We start from the raw sequence: 24,601 nt of genomic DNA, 5'->3' as shown, positions 1-24,601 counted from the left end.
AAAAGTGCAGAATATGATAATGCATCAACATTCTGCAACCGTTTCGCGCATATGATTTTCAAAAAAAATAGTTCAATGTCACATTGTTATTCTTATGAAATGGATATTTGTCCAGTTTATTTCATGACACTTGAATTTGAATGAAACTCGTACTTGGCCAGACTGATTCCACAGTTGATATGACTCAAATATTGATACTGGCTTAATTTAAAACTCATAAACATACGCCAAACAAAAAAAAGATGAGGCGTTATAAGCGTTTAAACATAGAGGTGAGCAGGCATTGTCCGGTGCCATGAACAAACGATGTCCGTTTCTTTCGGTTAATTGAAAAAAATACTTCCCTTCAATGCAGCCATTTTGAAATTTGCTTCATAAATGTTTACTTCCAAATATAAACATTTTTTCTGATATTAATAAATCTAATTGGCAAAGTGATTAAAATACTTCTACGTTTTCCCCCTCTACTCATAAATGCACAGTTTGTATTTCACAAAGAAAAGGATATTTAAGAATTAAATTATTTAGCATACGAGGGTTGTTCAATATATAATGAGACTGTCCTCATATATTTTTTCTAACATGAAATATAACAAAATGTGGTATCATTATTAAATGTAACTTATTCTTGATCAGATTACCGGCATTGGTAGACAAAATATAACGCGAAATAGAAATTATGATCATTTCAAATCGGCGACGGAAACATTTACCATGTTACAAGAGTCTATGAAGAAAGACAGTGTTTGTCGTACGTCAGTGTTTAGGTGGCACAAAATGTTTTCTGAGGGACACACATACCTAAATGACGAACATAGGTCCGGCAGAAAAAAAGTCAGTAAAAGCGTCAAGTGTCGCGTCAAAGTCAGTTAGCGCATGAGACAGATAGGCGTTTAACGGCGTGAGAGTTTGCGAGCATCGCATACTGGCGAAAGATTTACACCGTAGGGAACGTGTTACAGTATCGCGTTTTTCGGTTACAGTATAGAATTTGCAAGATGGAGGATTATTTATGGGAAGAGAGGTAGGTGATTTTTATTCAGGTCCATACTACTAGTAGTTTAGTTTCTAAAAGATGCTTTTGTGCTTTGCTTGTAAGGAACAGAATCCGGTATCTAGTCATATATTTCTTCAGACCCTGCACCGCAGATTTATCTCTATATTGTCTCATAAATGTGCAGATTTGACGGTTTGAAAAATTGAATCGAGAGACCAACGCATTTTTCTCCCATTCCGACATTATTTAAGCATGCCTAGATAAAGTTAATCTACAAAACGTTAGTCCTTTGTGTTTAGAAATGTTTATAAAAGTAAATGACCAGTTGAACTTATTTTCCTGTTGGTAAAATGCGTTTGAAAAAATAAACAATGTTACAGTATAGAGCGAGGTTAATTTTGGAGGGTTACAGCATAGACCTATAGACTTTGATCCAGTTGTGTTACAGTTTATACCCAGATTTCGGTTACAGTTTAGATACTTGCCAAATTTCAAAGTTCGTTATGAAATGACTCATACATACCTTTCCATTTAATACATTCTTGAAAAGTTGTATTACTTTTTTTTCTTCAGCAGAAAAGTTATAGTTTGCTATTTTTCTTACTTTAAGTTTCAGATTGAGACTTTTTGCAGAATAAGTAATGTCCTAAGTAAGGACTGTTTTCACGACAACAACAGTAACTTTTATCGAACTGTATTGAGAGAAGAAAAAGTTTTGCTTGATTTCATTACACATTATAATAATGCCTATTAGTAATAAAATAGAGTAAAATAGAGAAAAAAGAATCCTTAACAGAAGTCCAACACGGAAAACATGATAATGTTGCAGGCTCAGTTTGATTAAACCTGTTCATGGACGGTAGTGGTAACTGCAAGCTACCGTCCACGCCTCCTAGCACCGGCTTCAGCAGAATTCACATCAAGCATGAACACTTTAGATTTTTTTAACATCTGTGGATGTGTTCATATGGCGGTTATCATGGAACCTTCAATGTGACACGTTATTGCCATTCTATGAAAAGCGGCATATTACCCCCAGGTTAAAAATTGCGTGTGCCCTAAACGAGAATACAATGAGTGAAACTAAATAAAATGAAATTTTGAGAGGGAATCGGAGGTTATGGAGCCTGCATACCATAGATAAGCTGCCAAAAGACACAATTAACAAGCAGGCAATACCCTAAGAATGATTAAACAGTATTTAAGTGAGCAATACTGCAACCTTAAATTTTTTTTTAAGTTGGAATTTCCATCTACCATAATGTATTTAGTAAGTATTTAAAAGGGTTTGTAACGTTTGGCTTTCTTGGATTTTAAGTTTCAACGACACTGAGGTCATGTGAAAACATTCCTGCTTTAGTGTAAAGAAAGACCCCAGATGCCCTTTGTGAAACATTTCAGACACGAGCGGGCACCTGACTAGAACCACCGACCTTCCGTAAATTAGCTTGATAGATTCCTCACATACAAAGAATCCAAAGTCATGATTGTATTTCTGCTACAGCAGTAAATGAAAGATGATTTGAAGTCGACGGCCTTATCGCGACTCTGCCACTATTATGTACCTCCATCAGGCTCACTAGAGAAGATATTGTAATTGTCTGACCTTAATTTATACTCTATAACTTTCAATATTATTTTCTTTTTCAGAAACATGAAAAATGCTATACAGGAAAAACGACTTTTAATTTAATAATGACAAAATAATCGTAACTTCAACAAAAAACCATTCGAAATGACGCCATGATCATGATTTTATTTGAATGCTTTTGGTTCGAGATGAGAAGGGTCTTTAAACATTGCCTTTTTTTCAAAATCTATGTTTTGGGTTTTTTCGTAACCCCGATTGCAACCGAAACTATTTGAACAACTTAATTGGTAGAAAGTCATGTAAAATTCATCACATTTAGTCAAGTAGTTACTGAGCGGATGAGATTGCATACACATGTGTACGACAGACGGACGAATAGCCATCGGGCCAATAAGCTCACAGATTTAAAAGTCTATGTATATGTTAGTGTTCATCCGTGCTGTTCTACAGAAATTAGAAACTTCGACGGGAGCGATAGCGACAGGAGAATGTTTCTAATTTCTGTAGAACAGCACGGATGAATACTAACATATTTAGTGTCAAACTTTATTTGGCCTCATTATCATTCACTTTATTACGTCACTATGCGGTTTTATGAAGTACTATGAAAAATGGACGTTATTCGATATAGTATCGACTTGTGTACTTCTATGAAAATTAACGCACATAATTTTTAAGAAATACAGCGTTTTCATTGGATGACAAATAAAGTTGGACACTAAGTAACATTCATACATTTTACCTAGTATATATATAGAAAATATCGAAGTCTAAACTGTAACCGAAATCTGGGTATAAACTGTAACAAAATCAGATAAAAATCGCTAGGTCTATGCTGTAACCCTGCACAAATCACCTCGCTCTATACTGTAACATTGTTTATTTTTTCAAACGCATTTAACGAACAGGAAAATAGGTTCAACTGGTCATTTACTTTTATAAACGTTTTCTAACATAAAGGACTAACGTTTTGCAGATTTATTTTTTCTAGGCATGCATAAATAATTTCGAAATTGGAGAAAAATGCGTTGGTCTCTCGATTCAAATTTTTCAAACTGTCAAATCTGCATGTTTATGAGACAATATAGCGATAAATCTGCGGTGCAGGGTCTGAAGAAATATATGACTAGATACCGGATTCTGTTCCTTACAAGCAAAGCACAAAAACATCTTTTAGAAACTAAACTACTTGTAGCATGGACCAGAATAAAAATCACCTACCTGTCCTCCCAACAAATTATCCTCCATCTTGAAAATTCTATACTGTAACCGAAAAACGCGATACTGTAACACGTTCCCTACGGTGATTTAAGCATGAGAAAAGTAAGTAAATATTTCAGTGTTGAATAATCCTAACAGAAGTTTAGTAATTTAATTATAGCATAACGCCGTTTTGGTCAAAATAAAAAAAGCATAATAAAAAAAAATATATGTTAATCAAGATTTAAAACATTTATAATTCCTGCTTCAATTTTTATCAGTAAATAAGAAATGCATTAAGGTTATTAAATAATGAAATTATTATCACCTATCTGTCATAAAACAATGCATTTATGTATTATGAGACCGTTTGACTTCGCCATATTCCCTTATATTAAACTTCAATTGAAGGGCGCGCAATTTGACACACTGAAACACATACAGACTGCCGTAAATGGTATCACGGGGAGGAATCACGCCGTTCGTTACCCAAACAAACAAGATGGCGGAGGCAGCCAAAAAGTAGGGTTTTCCTATTTTCTCTGAAATTCGTGATGTTCTTGTGTAAAGGTACATAAAACAACCTTCTATACATTTTTCCTGGCACACAGAATTTTTTTCATGGTGTTTCGTCCCGTACTTCTTCTGAAATGCGCGTCACAAGATTCGAAGCGAGAGAATTTTCCACCGGTTTGATCGTGGTAACGTACGGCTTCTTCACTCAAATTCGCTGTTTCTTTTACATATATGTATATTAACTGAAACCACTGACTTTAAAAAGTTTTAATATGTTGTCAAGTAATCATTCATGCCAATTTTGGCAAAATTCACTGGTGTTAATATTAATATCGGGGCATTTTCCGGAAATGATAACGTATGGCGCATAAAATATCAATGATAATGTACGGCGCATTTTTTTACTTGGTGGATTTCTATTCGTCCAGTCAGCTGATAATAAATTATTTGTATGTAGGAAATGATAGATATTTGAAAAAAAAGTTTGTCATTTTAGAAATAGATTATTGAACATTGCTGTACCATCGGGTATCAATATCTTTCGTAGATATTCGTTGTAAATATACCAAGTAAAACACACGTTTATAGTTTGAGAATATTTTTGTTTAAAATGCAGAATGGAAAGAAAAGCCTCCACTTTCAGGAAACATTTATGTATTGTTGTCGTCACATTAAATTTTGCCAGTGTTGTGCGATAATTATGGTCTTATCCCCTTATCAGAAAGAAGAAATGCATTCACCAGAGAAAAAATGTTAAAATGGTACGGAAGACTTGATATATTTTCTTTTCCAAAATAACTTTAACAAATTACTGATAAGAAAATCTTAATATTTGAACCACGTCAAACAAAGAAAACGAAAAGTGATTGTGACTAGCTTACACCCAGATGAGATGAGCCTGTGTTAATACCATCTGGTCGCTTATTAAAAGAAAATTCATAAAAGAAAATAATGAATGAGTATAGGTTCTATATTGAATTTATTGAATTTGTTAGAAAATAATGTTTTGCGGAAAAGTTCAATAAATTTATTTGTTTAATTAAATAAGAAATTTCCAGTTTATTTGGCGAAACGATTTCTATTTCGCGTGACGTTGTGCCACTATGACGTCAGATATATTTGCACGACATATCCGTACAGTTTTTTTATTATTAATGATTTGATCAAAACAATTACATCCAATTCATAAATTGTCCTATCATATTTTGGCGTTTTTTCTCGCAAACGCCCCAACAAAAACAATCAATCTCTTACAAAATAGTATTACAGGTATCAGCAATAAAAGAGTGTCATTGAAATTTGCGGTAAACATTTTACCGACCATGATAAAGTTTCAAATCGGATTTGGATTTCGATGTTTTATCCATGTCCGAGAACCCGTCTGAAATCATTAAAGCTATACCGCTCATGAATGCGCTCAGATGACGAACAGCTGTAAAAAGTACTACGCTACTATGATAATAGTGTTTACAAAGTATATGTTAGTAACATATACTTCGTAAACAGTATTATCATAGTAGCGTACTAATCAGTTAGTGTTCATCTGTGTTGTTCTACAGAATTTAGAAACTTTAACAGGAGTGATAGCAGCCGAAGAATGTTTCTTATTTCCGTAGAACAGCTACGGATGAATACTAACATACTTAGTGTCAAGCTTTATTTGGCTTCATTAACATTTACTTTCTTTCGTCACTATACTTGTCTATTTTACGAAGCACTATGAAAAATAGACCTTTATGTAGTGTACATTCAATTTTATTTCTCACCCAATAAAAGTGTGTATTTCTTAAAAAATATGTGCGTTAATTTTCATTGAAGAACAAAAGACGATTCTTTATCGAATTCCTTTCATAGTCGATTTCTCATTTTCATAATGATTCATAGAACAGCATAGTGACGTAATAAAGTGCCAAAAAAGCTTGACACTTAGTATGTTAGTATTCATCCGTAGCTGTTCTACAGAAATTAAAACATCCTTCTGTCGCTATCGCTCCCGTCAAAATCTATAATTTCTATAGAACAGTACGGATGAGCACTAACATATACATAGATATTTGAAATTTGGGATCAAGTTTCACTTTTGAAGAAACTTTAAGATCACCAAAGGTGGAAAAGTTGCTCTATATTCGACTATGATATGCAAGAAAACATTTCACTCGTGATTACCTATCGGATTTTAATATTCATCCCACTGGCACCTGCAAAAGGGCTGTAAGTTAACAAGCATCGTTACAGACCATTGCGAAAGAGCCCTCGAATCGAATATTTCTGTCCGATACAAAAACACATGACAGATATTATGCAAACACTAAATAATATTCAGTCTCTTTATTTGGTTCTTCACATCCTCTTATGTCAGGTAACTGGTAACATAACTTTTCTCTAATATAGAAAATCAATTAAGCAGACAAAAATGCGCCGTACGTTATCTTTGTTATTTTGTGCGCCATACGTTATCATTTCCGGAAATGCCCCGTTTTTAATATTTTCAGAGGCTATTCTAGCCATAATGGGCATGAATGCATAGATGCCGACATATTACAACTTTTTGATGTCAGTGATTTCAGTTAATATACATATATGTAAACGAAACAGTAAATTTTAGAGAAGAAGCCGTACGTTACCACGATCAAACCGGTGGAAAATTCTCTCGCTTCGAATCTGGTGACGCGCATTTCAGAAGAAGTACGGGACAAAACCTCATGAAATAAATTTCAGTGTGCCAGGAAAATTGTGTAGAAGGTTGTTATATGTACCTTTACACAAGAACATCACGAATTTCAGAGAAAAAAGGGAAAAACATATTTTTTGGCTGCATCCGCCATCTTGTTTGTTTGGATAACGAACGGCGTGATTCCTCCCCGTGGGTATTAAAAAGTTAATAACAAGTGAGTGGCATGAAGACATTATCATCAATCAGTAGGTTGCACGCCACCAAACTATGTGTTCTGCATTTTGAAAAGCTATGAATGTGATACGACATCAAAGCGACGTTAACTGCGCGAACGACGTCGCTAACGTCGCGACATATTGAACATTGTGCAGGGGCGATAATGCAAACGTGACTTTCTTATAAATTCTGTAACTTTAAAACTGTTTTATATGGATTACTTTAATATTTTCATATTGTATTCAGAAATAAATGGACTTTGTTATTATGTATTGTATATAACTTTTGAATGTATCAAATAAAAAATATGATCAGAGTCTCATATTGAACCACCCTCAAAAATATGAACAGAATCTCATATTGAACCACCCTCGTATTAAACGCTCATTTTCTAAGATGGTCTTAAGCATTGCCGCTTTTCCTTAAAATTCCATTTATACTGAAAATATACTATCTTTTTCGTACTTGTCATATGCAGTAAATACCGAACATGAACAGCAACGCGTATTTGACTTTGGCTATACACCGTGAACATGTAAAAATTGAAAAACTTGTACAACCCATTATATCATAATGGAACGACCGAAAAATGTAAACACTATCGTGTTCGACATATTATAATTTAAATATAGATTTCATGGAAATTTAACTTCCGCGTTCCAAGTTGATCTATTGTTTGTAGCAACGTAATGTAAACATTCGACAGATAACGTTTGGATCGGAACAATATATTACATATATTATGGCTGACATAAACATTATATTTAGTTAATCAGTTTAAAACCCTGACTTGTTTCATTGAAGTATCTAAAATTGTGATATCGCTTAATATTGACTTCGTGATTTCAATATATATATACACGTATATATGTTATATCTAAAAAGGGAAGACATAATCATTACACAAAATGGCGGATAGTGGAAGTAAAATAGGAGAGGATGATGAAGTTCCTGGTCGTGTGATGGAAAATTTGTGTCAACCATGTTTAAGTAAGGATAAGGAAACTGTAGCTGACAAGTTTTGTTCAACTTGTAATGAATTCCAATGTAATGATTGTTCAAATGTACACAACGTGCTTGCCATCTTAAAAAATCATAAATTGATGAGCGTGAAAGAAGCTGATGTTGCAAGTTTTTCGTTTAAAATGAAGGCCTTAGATCTATGTGACCAACATCAACATTCTTTTGAATTCTTCTGTGAAGACGAAAAGAAGCTATGCTGCAGTAAATGTGCTATTGTTAATCATCGAAAATGTCACAGCGTTGTAGAAATTGAGAAGATCGCTGGAAAAATAACCTCACAAATTTCTACCTTAGGGGAGAAATTGAAGGAAGCTAAACAATCTGCTGAGAGTATTGCGAGACATATTCGCTCTTCAAAAGATCAACTTGCTCAAGATATAAAAGAAATACAAGAAGAGGTAAGGCGAATGCGAGACGAAGTAATGAGAATGTTTGACGATTTAGAAGATTCTGTCGTCAAGAGAGCAAAAACGCTTCGGAAAGAAACATCAACAAATCTGACAAAGAAACAAACACAAAACGAGAAACATTTGGCTGATGTAACATCGTATTTAGAGACGATTGAAAGAATTTTCAAAAATGGAACTCCAGTACAGAAATATATAGCAGAACAGAAAATGGAGAGTAACGTTAATGCTCTCTACAAAACCATCAAGGAGGAATGTCAAAACTTAGAGAAGGTGAACATTTCTTTTCAATTTGACGAAACATTAAAACTGCCACCTTTACCAATTACTGAATATGTTCCAGGACAATTACTATTAAAGTCTATTCGCCAGGGAGATGTTTATTCTGTTAACATGGTGATGAAGTTAACACCAGTTTCTTCTATTGATTTGAAGAAGACGGGAGATGATATCGATGAACCGTTCTATACAGGCATAGATTTTCTACCTGATGGTAGACTTGTGGCTGTGGATAACCGAAACAAGAAATGTTTAGTGTACAATGAGAAGCTTGAGAAAGTAGGATCATATCAGCTATCTTACAGACCATTTTCTGTTGTTGTAGTATCTGAGGAGGAAGTAGCGATAACAAATGGTGATGGATACAATATAGAATTTCTACATGTTAGTAAATGCAATGAAATAAGTTCAAGTAGGACATGTGAAGTGAAAACGAAATATTACTCTATATGTTTGAAAGATGATAGACAGTTTGTAGTAGGGACTATTGATGAACCAAGACCTGTACGCATTGTATCATTGACAGGAGAGGAGCATGACTTTAGTATTAACTTTCCAAACAAATCATATCCTATAGACACTAGCGATTGTACTTACATAAAGAGCAGCGACAAAGTGGTGATAACAAGCACAGACGAGCATACAGTCTTCATATATGACATCAAGACAAACGAAAGAGTGGTGGTGAAGGATGATCAGATACAGGAACCACGTGGTGCAGCAGTTGGACCTTCTGATACTATCCTGGTGTGTAGTATGAAAACAAACTCCATTGTACAGATAACCAAAACATGTCAAATTTTATCATCGTACAAGATAGATATGGAGTATCCATTTAAAGTATGTGTCTCGCGTGATAAATCATTTCTTGTTGTTGCAAATAGCTATATTGGAAATAGGAAAATGCAGAAATTCAAAATATCAACATAACAGCACTATTCTCTGTTTCACATAAAAGATTCACACGCACACGCACGCGCACGCACACGCACGCACGCACACACACACACACACCAACACAAACACACACACAAAGTAATTAAAAAAAACAACAAGAATTTATTTGTGACATTTGATGGATGAATCATTGAATTATACTTATGGTCTATTACCAATGTAGCTGCTTATAACGAAAAAAGACATTGTAATATATATAGAATGCAACAATATTCTGGGGAAAATGTGTGCTCTTCAAAATGAAGTCAATGTATGCTTTGACAGATAGATTAAGGAGTAAACAATTCAATATTAATAATTTCAATAAATATTCAATTGATATACTTCTTTTATTTTAAGCAGACGAGCAATAAACTTGAAATTCATCAATTAATCGACAGATTTAACATTTCGTGTACAGACTCAAACCGAGTCTGCCATTTTTGTGCAATACTATTGTGATTAATGTTTCTAAAGGATCACTCTTTCTCTAAATTTTTTATTTAGCACGGCTTATATGTAAAGTGGTTGCGTTCTGTACCATCGTTATCTTATGTTTTTAATCACCACATTATGTTGACTGTATAATTAAGCAGGTCAATTATAATAACGATAAAGTTTACATCAGTTTTTTTGGCTTCAGTTGACTTTTCTTCATAATATAATATACATGTATATGTATAGAATTATTGTTAACGATTACATGAAAGTTATGTTATAAAATGTATATATTTTACCGTGTCCTTTATTATACCTAATATCATGCTCTTCAGGATGAATAGATATAACTAATTGGAGTTATAGTATGTGTGTTTAATTATATTGCTTTATCTGAATATCATATACATGTAAATTCCTCCCTTTTAGAAATTTTTTTTAATACGGCTTATATATATATACTCAGTTGACTTTTCTATTATAAGACATATCATAATATAAAAAATAAAGTAGATATGTATAGAATTATTGTTAACGATTGTACATGAAAGTTATGTAAGAAAATGTATATAATTTATTGTGTATTATCATATACAATGTACCTACTATCATGCTCATCAGGATGAATAAATATAACTAACCGGAGTTACAGTATTTGAGTTTTATATTCTAATTGCATTGCCTTACCTAAATATCATACATTACCGTGCAAGAATTAATGATCTCGAATTCACGATTTCAACAACACGAATTTATGATTTCAACTTGAAGAAATTAACTTAACAATTTTACGTTTTGAGTTTCACAATATCAACTTGACAAATTCGTGATTTCAACTTCAAGAATTCTTGATAAAAAATTCATAATTTTGTAATTATAGTGAATTCATGAAAGTTAAAGCAGCACGCCTCCATATTCATGCTAATTTTCATTAAAATTTTGAAAATGTATTTGAATGTGTAATATTGTGAAGGGACCAAAGGAAGCAATTTACACATTATCAATGGCACTTACAAACCACATTAATTACCAAAAAGTGGTCAAAATATGCATAAAAAACCTTTACTGCGTTAGTAACGGAGTAGTTATAAATACTGAAAAATCCATCATTAATCACACATTATATTTAAAATATTACTTGAATCTTGAAACTTTTTACTTTTCCTTTCATCTTAGTTCATTTTTCTCAAGTTTGACTTCATTGAAATATTTTGACTCATCTGGAGGCATGTAGCTTTAAAATCTTAAATTGAGTGGCTATGCAAATATCAGACAAAATATAAAATGCCAGACATTTCATAGAATATAAATGGCAAACGATTTAATGACATACAATTAACAGAAATTTTATGGTATATAAATGGGTGACATTTGGCTAAAAGTTATACTCATGTCATGTTATATAACATGTGAGCAAGGCCCAGGGTAAATCGTAAAATAAATGTTTCTCAATAGTTCGTTGGGCCAGGTTCCAATCCGGTCTATTTATTCACTGTACAATCGTTTATGTCTCTTTATATACGCCCCAATAATGCCTATGGAAAAATGCTATGTCTAGACGCAATACATATACAATAGGCTCCTTATTATATAGGCCTCATAACCTCTGACCACCTTCTAGTACCGATCATAGTTTTCTCGTTTAAGGCACAAACAAATTTTACTTGGGTGGTTACGTCGCTTTTCATGGAATGGCACTAAAGTGCCACATTGAAGATTATATGATCATATCCGTATGATGTTTCTCCATGGCGGATATAGGCCCTGGCTTAAGAGCTGCACCCACCCCTGCTCAGCCCAAAGATACGTTCATGAGCTGGAATAAACGCGTGTCAGTTTCATGCAATATTAGTCATAGTGTACACCCTTATCAAATCATTTAATGCTGTCATCCGGTTGTTGAGCACCGTGTGTATTTGAGTTTATTTATACTAGCCACCGGTTTCCTGTATGGACAAGTCCTCCAGAAAGGTATTAGTCTTTTTACATTTTGGAGGACACAGTTAAAGAAAAACTACCTAATTCCAGAAGTTTCTCCTCGTTCTTTAACGTGCCAAGTGCTTTAGCACTCATTCACTGTACCTGAATTTAAAATCTCATCCGAAGGACTGATTAGTAATTTTAGCTGGCCAGCCCGGGAATCGAACCCCCAATAACGAGATTACAAGTCTTGTGCTCTAACCGATTGAGTTATGTGGGCTGGTCACCTGCATTGGCATTAATATTTCATATTTCAGACTGCCTTGAATAAATTTAAATTGTAATTACCTCTTAAATATCTAAAGCATTTAATAGATTCATTGATAAAATAAAATGCTTATCAAATATAAGTGTTTTATTTTTTATCTTTTGTAGAATAAAAAGCAGTATTTCAAATAATACATTTACTTTTGTAAATTTGGTTATTTGTGAAGTAAATTGACTGTTTATATAAAATATAATTTCAGACACTACAGTACTGCAGTACATTGGTGAGATCTATATTCTTTATTTCAATTTCACCAATGTAGACAAATAAAACTCGAATAGTAGTATCAAGAAATAAATTGCCACTCATAAGATGAGGACGTCTATTACATTTTTGTCACATGCACAAAATCCTGGCCCAATCTTCAAAAACAGGCGCTTTTCGTCTGGCCAATAGTTTTTGTCTAAATCTTCCACCGACATGTTAGCCCAAAACCCCACCAGCTAACCCTGTCCTGTCTGCCCCTGTTTCTTAATTAGAAATTTCAGCATTTAAATGTTGAATACTGCTTAAGTCGGTGCAAGAGAGCGTGAACAGTAGCTTGCACTTTCCAGTACTGTCCATCTGGTACAGAATATAACTGGTATTTTTTTGGTCTGTCCTAGTTTCCATAAATGGGTTCAATCAAACCACGGATTTATACAATATAAATTCGTGATCAAACCAAGCGTGCAACATTTTTGACTTTCTATTTTCTCTTTGTTAGCATGCATGCCTTACATTTGTTTTGCCTAGAAGTAAAATATGTCGGCAAACAAAGTTTTATTTATAGGTCGCTCACGGAATAGTAAAAAAACACCACCACAAAAAATGCTGATTTACGGTATCAGGATGTCACGTGACGGTGTAATGACTCATGTGACTTAATTGTAAGTCATGTGATATCAAATTATTACAAAAAATGGCGGCTTGCAAGACGGGAGTAATTTTATCGGCACTGGCTTTCTTTGGTAAGAAAATTCGTTCAATTTAATATGATTATTTAAATATTTCTAATTGAAAAACTCGAAACTATTAAATTTTGCGACTTCCAGGCTTCTGCAAAAAACAAACTTGAAAAAACTGAAGCGTCTTTGTTGACATGGCACATGGGCTATTTTCCAGTTTACGTATTGTTTTGAAATATATGTTGAACACTATCGTCTGTGAGGGGGCTACCACTACCACAGTAGTCGCCACGTGCAAGGTTCATGCAGCTCGTTGATGGTCCCAGTCCTTCTGACATTGAAGGACAGTGCATTTTGCTAATTTTTTTTTACAGTATAGATTTACATTTGTCTGAAAATGCGAATAGCGATATCTAGCGGTTTGGACAAATGTGATAAACGGTAAATGTTTAAATTTTTAGAAAGTCAATGATATATGACAAAGGGTTACAACCCCCCCCCCCGCCCCCAGCCACACACACAAACACACACATACACCATTTAGTTGAAGGCGATCTCTGCCACATGGAAATTAAATAAAAAAAAATGTACATGATATATATATTTTATATTAGGCCCCAGTAAGAATACTGTTCCATGGTTTTGGCATCATTAACAATAGCCCAGTTCACATGTCTCAGTTAGTTTAACCGATTAGATCTAGTTGATTTTCTCGATGTGTCCACAGACACTTGTGACTTTGGGTTATATGAGTTGCTCCCCTTCTTGATCCACACTTATATACAATTCACTGTTGAATTTAATTTGCAAACTTTACGTCATATTACTTCTGCATATTATATTTTAATGTATAATACAATACAAAACATCAGCGGCAAATTTTCGATATCCATAGCAGATAATTTAATGATAATAGACATGTATTTATTGAGGATAATAAGCTCCAAAGCTACTTTAAATTATGAAGTTTAATGACTGAACACTAATAGTGATATTCACCACCATTTACTTAGTAATATCGCTTACAAAAATCACCATATGACAAAGAGTAATGTATATGTCATAATAGAAAAATTTCTTTTCGCAATAGGAATATGCTATGGTTTACCTAGCAAAGTAAAAGTGAAAGAAGATCCACCAGTATGGGGTGAGGTCTACAGTGTTCAGGGTATGCTACAGCTTCTATATGCAGAAATCAACGAACCTTTCTCTAGTTGGTATGACTCAACAAAGAAAAGGAGTAGGATTGACTACTATGGAGGTATGCGCTATATTTCAATTAAAAATGCAGGGCAGGCAAAATCTAATTTTGACTTACAAGTACTTGTCTATTATATCTTAACCCTTCCTTACTTACCTGTACAATATTCAAAAAGTAAATTTTGAAAACAAAATGTCACAAGTTTGTCTGTGCAGGTTGTGGGACAACCTGGGAAATATAGACAATTGATTTTGCCACCCTACATTTAACTGAGTTTAAAATGTTGACTTGATAGATGTAGACAGCAGAGAGCTGTATTAATATTGAACCTTCCGACATCAAATATTTTACAGACATGCTCATTGAACAGTTTATTATAAATCCAAGAAATTAGTACAAATTTTAACACAGCTGAGTGACAGCTGGTTCTTAGTGGAATATATTATAATTTGTTGTAATTTAAAAGATTTTTGACCGGTTATATGGCCCTATATTAGTGAATAAAGGCCCTGTCACACTTGACTGCGCGTTCACTGCGTTAGCACAGCCGTGTAAACATAAAAGGGTAGTATGAGCGCGTTAAGGATGCCTCATAATCTCCGTACAAGCGTTGTGGATAATCACCACATTCATTCGGCGTTCCTTGTGTGCTTTCACGGCTCTCCTGTTGCCTTGTAGAAGATGCTACAGAGTTGCTATGGCTTCTTGCTGCTATTCCACTGTGCTCCTATCAAAATGCCAAGTGACAGAATTTGATTTGAGCATGCTCAAAACGTACGCCATCGGTCAGTGCTCTATGCAATGCCACTAGATGCTACGGCGATGTTTAGGATCTAACTGCGCTCACTTCAATGTTTTAAATTTTCTTTGGACGTCATGAGAATGCCATCCTAGTGTGACATGGGTTTAAATTACAAAAAGTAAATAGGTGTCTGATAGTCTGATATCATTTTATCATTGACAAGAGCTAAATGTCTTTGTTTCACTTATGTAAATTAGGGAAGAAAATGAAAAATAAAAAATATAGGATTATGATTTGATCATTTATAATCATATGGCTAATTTCTAGGTATGGTCATGACTATACAAAGAGCAGACCTTGGTCAGTATGGGGAGGGTTATAAAGTCGTCCCACTGTCAACGTACAAAGTACGAACTTGATGAGCTGTTTCAAGATGCCAGGATTCTCTGAGGCTCCTGTAGACATACAGGTCACACTCCCAGATCTTACTGGATTTCAGGTAATTTTGTTAGCATGTATCTTTCAAACTTTGGAAATGGCCAGATTCCTTGGGAGAGCAATGAAAAAGATAAAACATGTAGATGATCCTGACTGAATATGTTTTATTAATTCAAGCAGCTTTGCATCAAAAGCATTATCAGCAAGCCATGTTTCAAAGAATTTAATATTCACGATAACCCAGTAATATATAATGACAAAAATTCAGGGCAATATCAGGTGTGATAATAGAAAATTTATTTTTCCCAAAAAAATATGTAAAGTTATAAAATTTGTATTATAAACAGGTTTGTTTAATTTACAGAAAATATACGACCAGTAGAAAAATATTTTCTTACAGTGTTACTATATTTTTTTGTACAGTCAACTATCATTATCTTGACACGCCTTTTTGGATAGTCAAGATAACGAGTGTCAACTGTAATTACTTTCATGGTTGAATGGCTAAAGGTTGCCTGTTTCAAATCATTTGTACCCTAAGGTAAAATTGCCTCTGTAGGTTGGAGTCTTGGCAAAAACGTTAAATTATTTCTTGCGGAGGAACATATCTAATTGACAGAATTAAGGTCACATGTTTAAGCCATGTACAAAGGCACATCCATTTTGTACCTGTGCTAATTAAAAATTGACAATCACAATATAGTATTGAAATAGTCAGTTTCACCTAGCTTGGGTTCCAGTCTGTCGATTTTTTTGTGCTTCTGTTTTCCAAATTGACACAATCAAAAGCACGAACGAGTACGAAATAGCGCGTATGTTATGAATAAGCAAAAACTATCAACGCTGGAATCCCAGGCTAAGTTTCACCAGAAACCCAACTAAAAAATGTTTTTGCCTGATATAATTATACAGAATTAGTATTAATATTGAGTGCAAAAACAAGTTAAAATTTATTTTTTCACCAATAAATTTATAGATACATGTACTATCCTTTTTAATTGTTTAAAGTGATTTTACGTCCTTGTTGTGTTACAAAAATGAAATAGCATTACCTCATTTCCCTCAAATGATTAAGAGGTCTTAAGTTCGAATACAAGACGGAGTGCATAACATTACATTCGAAAAAATGCTGTTAAAATTGATCATATAACGACAGATATATGTATACCTACACATTCTCCAAATAGATATTAGTTACTGAAATTGCAAAAGTCTACCCTTTTCTTCCAAATTATTAATTAAAATAAGAGGAAAATGGGGAGGTATAACACATGAACACCGGAGCTGTTTTAGGTTATTTTTTTCCACTGGTGCTGTTTGTATTAATTAGTTTGAATTGCTGATTCTTAGCTACATGTAATAATGAAAAACTGTGATTATCCCTTTTAAATCATACAACTAAATGGAAAATTCTTAAGGCTATAAAAAAATATTTTTGTGTTTACAAACACATCCAAAGTGAAAAATTCTTACAGCTACTATGTGTTAACAAACATATCCATAAGCAGAAAATTCTTTCAACTCTAAGAAGGTTATTTTTTTTTTGTTCTCAGCGTTTTCATTTTCAAATTTGTTTGATAAAGCAAATATACATTATACAAATAACAAACATATCTCAGATTGTTTTCGATGTCAGAAACAAAGATATTTATTACGACGTCTGGGGGAAACAATGTTATCGTTAAAATTAAAAATAAAATTTGTTTTAATTGTGTTTCTAGAATATGTTAAGACAAATATCAAGTCCGACGAGCTCCAGGTTGACTGCAGTGTCCCAAGTGACGGTGAATATGCCTTAGTAATGAAAGCCAAAGACAGCAAGGAACCAGAATTTAAGACAATCTGCAACTATCTCCTAACAACATTAGAAAACGAGGAAAAAAGTAAGTTAATGATCAATTCAAGCTCATATATATACATATTGCTTTGAAAGACAAACTTATCTGAGTATTTTAATTTAATTGTTAATGATTTTGACAGTTGTTGATAAGGTGTTGAATCATTTTGATAACTAAGCAAGCAACTAAACAAAAATATAAATAAAAAAAATAAAACATAAAAGATGATATTAAATATACATAATTTGCTTTGATATGTATTGCATGTTTTTATAGTATACTTCTTACAGTGTCCGACGAATACTACGATTCTTCCGACGGTACCTCAGATATTGATGAGAAAATCGACCAACTGGAGACAACTTTACAAGCATTAACCGCTGAGAGGGATAGACTTAAACAAGAAGCGTCGAGGCAATAAATGTGTCCAGGAATCGCCTTAACTAACACATGCAAGAACATTTTAAGTTTTAAACATGCAAAAGGTGTTTACCGTTTTTGTTTTATATCAAAATAATAACACTTTAGTGTTGTTATATTTTTCTGCACCTTCGGGATCATTGATGCCAGCACTATTAAGTGTTCAGAATTGAGAACCGCTCAAGCCGGTGCTAGGGGGCGTGAGGGATGTTGCACATATTCACTATCCCTCATGTACAGACTCAATCAAACCGAGTCTGCAATTCTCTTGTAATTTTGTTGTAATTTATGCTTCCGAGGGATCACTTTGTTTCGAGAATTTTAAGAAATGTAATTGTATGGAACTTACTATAGTTAAAATAATCTGGACATAATTATCGTAATATATGCCATGAAGGTAACTAACAGATGTTAAAGGAACTCCACTGAGGTACGAGAGCATAAAAAACATAAACTTTTATTTCCATAATCAGCTAGGGCAAATATCCAAACGACATTGTAGATATATATTCAAAAATAAATTGAAAATATGATTTTCTGCTATTTTAGCCTATTTTTGGAACGCTTTTCAAATCTAAGTCCTTTTCCACAAAAAAGAATAATGATTGTAGAAAAACTGAGTGAGCAAATGATCTGAAGTTTGGCACACAAGGTTAGACCTATATCAAAGAGATTGTTTACCGCTCTCAAAAATCATATCCAGTCTCGTCATGTTAAAAAACCTCAGTAGAGTCTCTTTAATTCGTTGAAGAACATAACATTTTTTGGGAAAATAGATTTGTCATCTTTGGTTTGAAAATTATTCAGAGGTTATTTTGTTCACCATCGAATGAGAGGCAGAATTTGTGTTGATGTGATACTTTGAATTGCATGAAACTTTTTATCTCATTAATAACTTATCACATAAGTCTTTCTGGTCATAATTGTGATGAGAGGACAATGCCAAATAGTTTTAATTCTTTATTTTATTGAATATACACTTTTGCGAACTTAAACAATATCAACACGTGTTTGGCTTGTGTTCTGTCCGTACAACTATAGAAGACAAGTTCGTCTATGTCATTTAAGTGGCATTATACCCATATAAGAGAAATTGGTGAGTATTTAGATAAAATAAAAATGACTTTACATTTTATTATATTTGTTTCCAAATTTTATAATACACGTCATCTGAGTAATTTATAACCCATAACTCACACAAATATCTACATATATTCTTCGGAGACTATCAGTAATGCTCATTTTATAAAAAAAAGAGTGGGGCAGTCCTTTTATATTTAAGGCTGTTTTCATCCTTAATATTTGTCGTTTTCATTTTTTCATTTATTATTCAAACACTATTAAAATTGTCAATCTTTTGAACTATAGAACTAAATTAAATTTGTCTTAGTTTGACAGTGAAATAATGAGCATAATATCACTCTAACTAACCAACATTTTCATGTTTTGCTTATAAATGCTTAAATTCTTTTTTTTTGTTTTAATAAACTAGGTTTGAACATTTATGAATATGACATATTGCTTGATGTATATACATGATATATGTGTTATTGATGTATTATATGTAAAATAAAATGTCTAGATTATCCTGATATTCGTTGATGATTTTGCAAAATAAATTTTAATATGTATATGTATAGCAATGAATTAAAATTCTATAAATACTCGTATTAAACGAATCTCGGAAAAAGTTATAAATAATCATGTGAAGAGCCTTAAAGCGTTTAAGGAACAATTGTATTGTAAATTTTTAATATCGATGACGATAGCTCAGATATGTTTTTACACATATGATAATAAAATCTCTCTTTCAGTACCAGTACTGAAGTATATAACTCAAAGTGGATGAATTTTGTATTTCTTTGCGTTCAGAAGGATAAAAATACTCAAACGTACAAACAAGTTCAAATAAAACCTCCAGTTCCACAAGAATATCATTTATTATTAGAAAATATCATGTAATTAATGTAACAAAACGACAAAAAATACCGTGAAACAAAATGAATTGCATTAGAACATATAAATGGTCCATGGAACGATTTTAAATAAAATATGGCATATAGTGATAAAGTGACATTATGGACAAACAATGGTATATAGAAAAACGAACAGGTGAAAGCCAAGACCAGTTTACTTTTTGTCATAATTCTTTTCAGATTGATAATTTTCTTCGTATGAACGATAATTAGCTGACATGGTCCAAGGAAATGTCTGTAAATATCCACCGAAATTTATCTATAGCGTTCATTTACATACGTAAGGCATATTTATATTTTATCCGTAACGACGTTGTCCAATATCAACTTTCGGTCAAGCACCTTTATTAAAGTCAATCGTTTGATACGTACAGTGAATTCAACTTAACTTGACAATAAAAATAAATGATGAGGATAATGTCACTTACGTTACAAGGATGATTTTTAGATTCTGCAACACTGCCATTGCTTTGCTGTGGAAGAAGGAACCTATATAAATAAAAAAAATAAACAGTATGTATTTACATTAAATGGTATGCTATACTTCAAACTAACAGTAATTATAGATAATAATTTATTGAAGGATCAGGTGTTTATCAAGTTGCACGAACGTAAAGACAAAATAGACAAAATACAGAATCCCTAAAGAACGCCCAAAACGTCAAAAACGGAACATGCTCGGTTAAATTAAGCCTGTTCGAGGACGATACTGGAAAGTGCAAGTAACTGCCCACGCCCCATCTACCCTAACACCGACTTAAGCCAAAGTAAACATTTAAACATGGTTATGGCGAAATTTGTAATTTATTGTCACCCTCGGATGTATTCATATGGCGGTGATCATGGACTTTTCAATGTGACACTTTCATGTAGTTCCATGAAAAGCAGCGTATGATTTACAACTAAAAGAATGCGTATGGCAAATATCTTAGATAAGACATCAAACGACAATTCAAAAAGTAGGCAACATATCCCAAAGTTGATTCAACAGTATCAAAGTAGGAATAGTGAAACAATTCAAGTTGAAAAGGTCAAATACAAGTCTCATTAACAGCTAGCCATCATAAATTGACCTAACCGTCTAGCAAATATTGATTTTGCAAAAGTACAATTACTTGATTGAGATCATCTGTGGAAAAATGATAAGGCACTGAATATGAATTCAGGGTCTTGTTTCTCCAGTAACAAATCTTTTATCTTTTTTTACTAAAATAAAAACCCCCTCGAAACGTTTTGTTGTGATTGTAATGATGTAACAGCCACTAATCTAAAAAAAGTCAAAAAGAAAAAAAAATGCCGATTATTTTTAACTTTTATCTATGTGCGTTATCATAATATCTGCGAGTTATAAGAGTCAGTATACTAGAATGATTGTCAACGATTTCCTATGAATCCCATGATGCTCTCGGTAAATATTGCAAAAAATATTAGCTGATCATAACCATATCGCTTTATTGTTGTCATGTTGTATGATGTTGTGTTTAATTCTTTTTTTAACTTGTATAGTATTTATATACTTATTTTATTTTTTCGCTCTTGATAAAAAATGACATATTTTCAAAAATCTATGGCAGGAATTGGCAATATTTGTCCTGTTTTCATATTACAATCGGAACATCTTTGTAATGTAACACCTCCTAGCATTAAACTACTTTTTGTTGACATGTTAAGTTTCTTAGCGTAGGATAGACTGAATTACCGTAATACCATCCATTTTATGTATTCTTACTATTGTGTTCGAGGTTCTTATCTAAGTTTGACGCAAATATTCGATTGACATATTTAAGTACAGAATGAAGCTTAATTTTAATTATCATTTGGTTAACCTTGATCTGCTTGAATCGAGGGTAATGAGCCTTTGTCTGTAGTAAAGAGCCATACCGGCATGCACATCCGTGCACTCTGACCAGATTCTGTTACTCTGTTACTTTATTACTTTTGTATTTCGATATTTATAAGCCTACATGTTCAAAATTAAAATAAAGGAATATCAAGGACACACATACTATCCAGGGTTAATATCGTTGATATTGTATCATGTGATTGAAATCATATGACAGATAACGTATGAGATATCAGATAATTAATCATGAAACTTTATTTTATTTAATCATTTTAAGTCGGAGATGGTTTAATGTTTTAAAGAATGAATTTGGAGCGATATTACAGTGCTGCTAAAAGAATTAACCCAATAAAATTTCTAAAGGTTTGACAACAGCATCTTTAAACAAAATGGCGGGTTGTGGAAGTAAAATAGGAGAGGATGATGAAGTTCCTGGTCGTGTGAAGGAAACCTTTTGTCAACCATGTTTATGTAAGAAAAAGGAAACTGTAGCTGACAAGTTTTGTTCAATTTGTAATGAATTTCAATGTAATGAATGTTCAAATATACACAACGTTTTCGCCATCTTGAATAATCATAAATTGGTGAGTGTGAAAGAAGCTAATAGTACTAATACCTTGTTTGAAATGAAGACCTTAGATCTGTGTGATTTACATCAAATAGTTTTTGAATTCTTCTGTGAGGATGAAAAAAAGCTCTGCTGCAGTACCTGTGCTATTATTAATCATCGAACATGCCATAGCGTTGTAGAAATTGAAAAGATCGCGGGGAAAATAACGTCATCAGTTTCTGGCTTAGGGGAGAAATTAAAGGAAGCTAGAGAAGATGCTGATGGTATTGCAAGATATATTTGCTCTTCAAAAGACCATCTTGCTCAAGATATAAAAGAAATACAAGATGAGGTTAGACAAATGCGAGACGAAGTAATGAGAATGTTTGACGATTTAGAAGATTTCGTCGTCAAGAGAGCTGAAACTCTTCAGAGAGAAACATTAGAAAATTTGTCGAAGAAACAAGCACTTAACGAGAAACATTTGGTTGATGTAACATCTTGCTTAGAGACGATTGAAAGTATTTTCAGAAGTGGAACTCAAGTGCAGAAATATATAGCAGAACATAAAATGGAGAGTAAAATCAATGCTCTATGCAGAAACATCAAGGAGGAATGTCAGAGTTTAGAGAAGGTGAACATTTCTTTTCATTTTGACGAAAAATTAAAACTGCCACCATTACCAGTAACCGAATATGTTCCTGGACAATTACTATTAAGGTCTTATCACCAGGAAGATGATAATTATGTTAACATGGCGATGAAGTTAACACCAGTTTCTACTATTGGTTTGAAAAAGACGAGATATGATATCAATGAACCGTTATATTCTGGTGTAGATTTTCTACCTGATGGTAGGCTGGTGGCTGTGGATAACAAAAACAAGAAATGTTTAGTGTACAATGAGAAGCTTGAGAAAGTAGGATCATATCAGCTATATTACCACCCATTATCTGTTGTTGTAGTATCTGAGGAGGAAGTAGCGATAACAAATGGTGGTGGATACAATATAGAATTTCTACATGTTAGTAAATGCAATGAAATAACTTCAAGAAGGACATGTAAAGTGAAAACGAAATATGACACTATATGTTTAAAAGATGATAGACAGTTTGTAGTAGGAACTTATGGTGAACCAAAACCTGTTCGTATTGTATCATTGACTGGAGAGGAGCATGATCTTAGTTTCAACTTTCCAAACAAGACATATCCTATAGGCAAAAGCTCAAGTACTTACATAAAGAGCAGTGACAAAGTGGTGATAACTGATAGAGACGAGAATACTGTCTACCTATTTGATTTCAAAACAAAGAGAGTCGTAGTGACGGATGACCAGATACAGGATCCATGTTGTGCAGCAGTTGGTCCCTCTGATTCTATCCTTGTATGTTGTTTTAAAACAAACACCATGGTACAGATGTCCCAAACAGGAAAGATCTTATCATCGTACAAGTTAGATATGACATATCCGTATAGAGTATGTGTCTCAAGTGATAAAAAATTTATTGTTGTTACAAATGCTTGTCCTGGAAATAGGAAATTGCAGAAATTCAAAATATCATGATAATAACGTGATCTTATGAATCAAATAAAAGATATATATGCACAAAGTTTTTAAAATCTAAAACCAAATTTGTGCAGTGACATTTGATGGATTGATCATTGATTTTCATTTTGGGCGCATTTACGTTAGATTAATTGACAGATTAAAACGGCATATATGTAAATAAACTCATGTTCTGTATCATACATCTTATTTATCGATAATTATCACATAGTGACTGTATAATTATTATACATTTGTTTGCTAATATCAATGTTTCAATATCTTAATTTGTTTGTTCATTTGTTTTCTTTTCATATGTAAGTGTTGATAAACTACACTGTCTAGTGACACTGCTAATGTCAAGTGTTTAGCCTTTGCTAATTTATTGTTCATCTTTACACGAAAAATATATTGGAAAATGTACATATGTTTCAATGTCTTAACAGATATCTAATTTCATGCTCCCTTTATTGTCACTCAAGATGAATAAAAATAAAAATATCTCTTCGGAGTTATAGCATTTGAGTCATATAATGTTTTGGTTATTGATTTATTTAAATATCATATATCTTCCGCTCGACTAAAGAAATGAAGAATAAAGACACGTTAAAATGATCAAACTAGATATATTTTTA

At 33.0% G+C, this 24,601-nt stretch overlaps 2 protein-coding genes across 2 annotated transcripts; both read left to right on the top strand.

Moving 5' to 3' along the window:
• Window positions 1-7,837: 7,837 nt before the first annotated feature.
• On the top strand, window positions 7,838-18,259 carry LOC132740207 (uncharacterized). The gene is made up of 5 exons (XM_060728064.1): window positions 7,838-13,475; window positions 14,503-14,673; window positions 15,683-15,854; window positions 17,515-17,676; window positions 17,922-18,259. The coding sequence occupies exon 1, from the start codon at window positions 8,103-8,105 to the stop codon at window positions 9,831-9,833; it is 1,731 nt and encodes a 576-aa protein (XP_060584047.1). The 5' UTR covers window positions 7,838-8,102; the 3' UTR covers window positions 9,834-13,475; window positions 14,503-14,673; window positions 15,683-15,854; window positions 17,515-17,676; window positions 17,922-18,259.
• A 4,000-nt stretch (window positions 18,260-22,259) lies between these two features.
• LOC132740206 (uncharacterized) lies at window positions 22,260-23,984 on the top strand. Its single transcript, XM_060728063.1, has one exon. It carries the CDS (start codon window positions 22,260-22,262, stop codon window positions 23,982-23,984), a length of 1,725 nt encoding a protein of 574 aa, XP_060584046.1.
• The last annotated feature ends 617 nt before the right edge of the window (window positions 23,985-24,601 follow it).

The sequence above is a fragment of the Ruditapes philippinarum genome, unplaced genomic scaffold (genome assembly GCF_026571515.1).
Source record: "Ruditapes philippinarum isolate M1 unplaced genomic scaffold, ASM2657151v2 ctg2379_1_1_1_1, whole genome shotgun sequence".
In the NCBI taxonomy this organism is placed as follows: Eukaryota; Metazoa; Mollusca; class Bivalvia; order Venerida; family Veneridae; genus Ruditapes; species Ruditapes philippinarum.
Note: the sequence above shows the minus strand (reverse complement) of the source record. Positions and strands in the feature narration are given on the sequence as shown.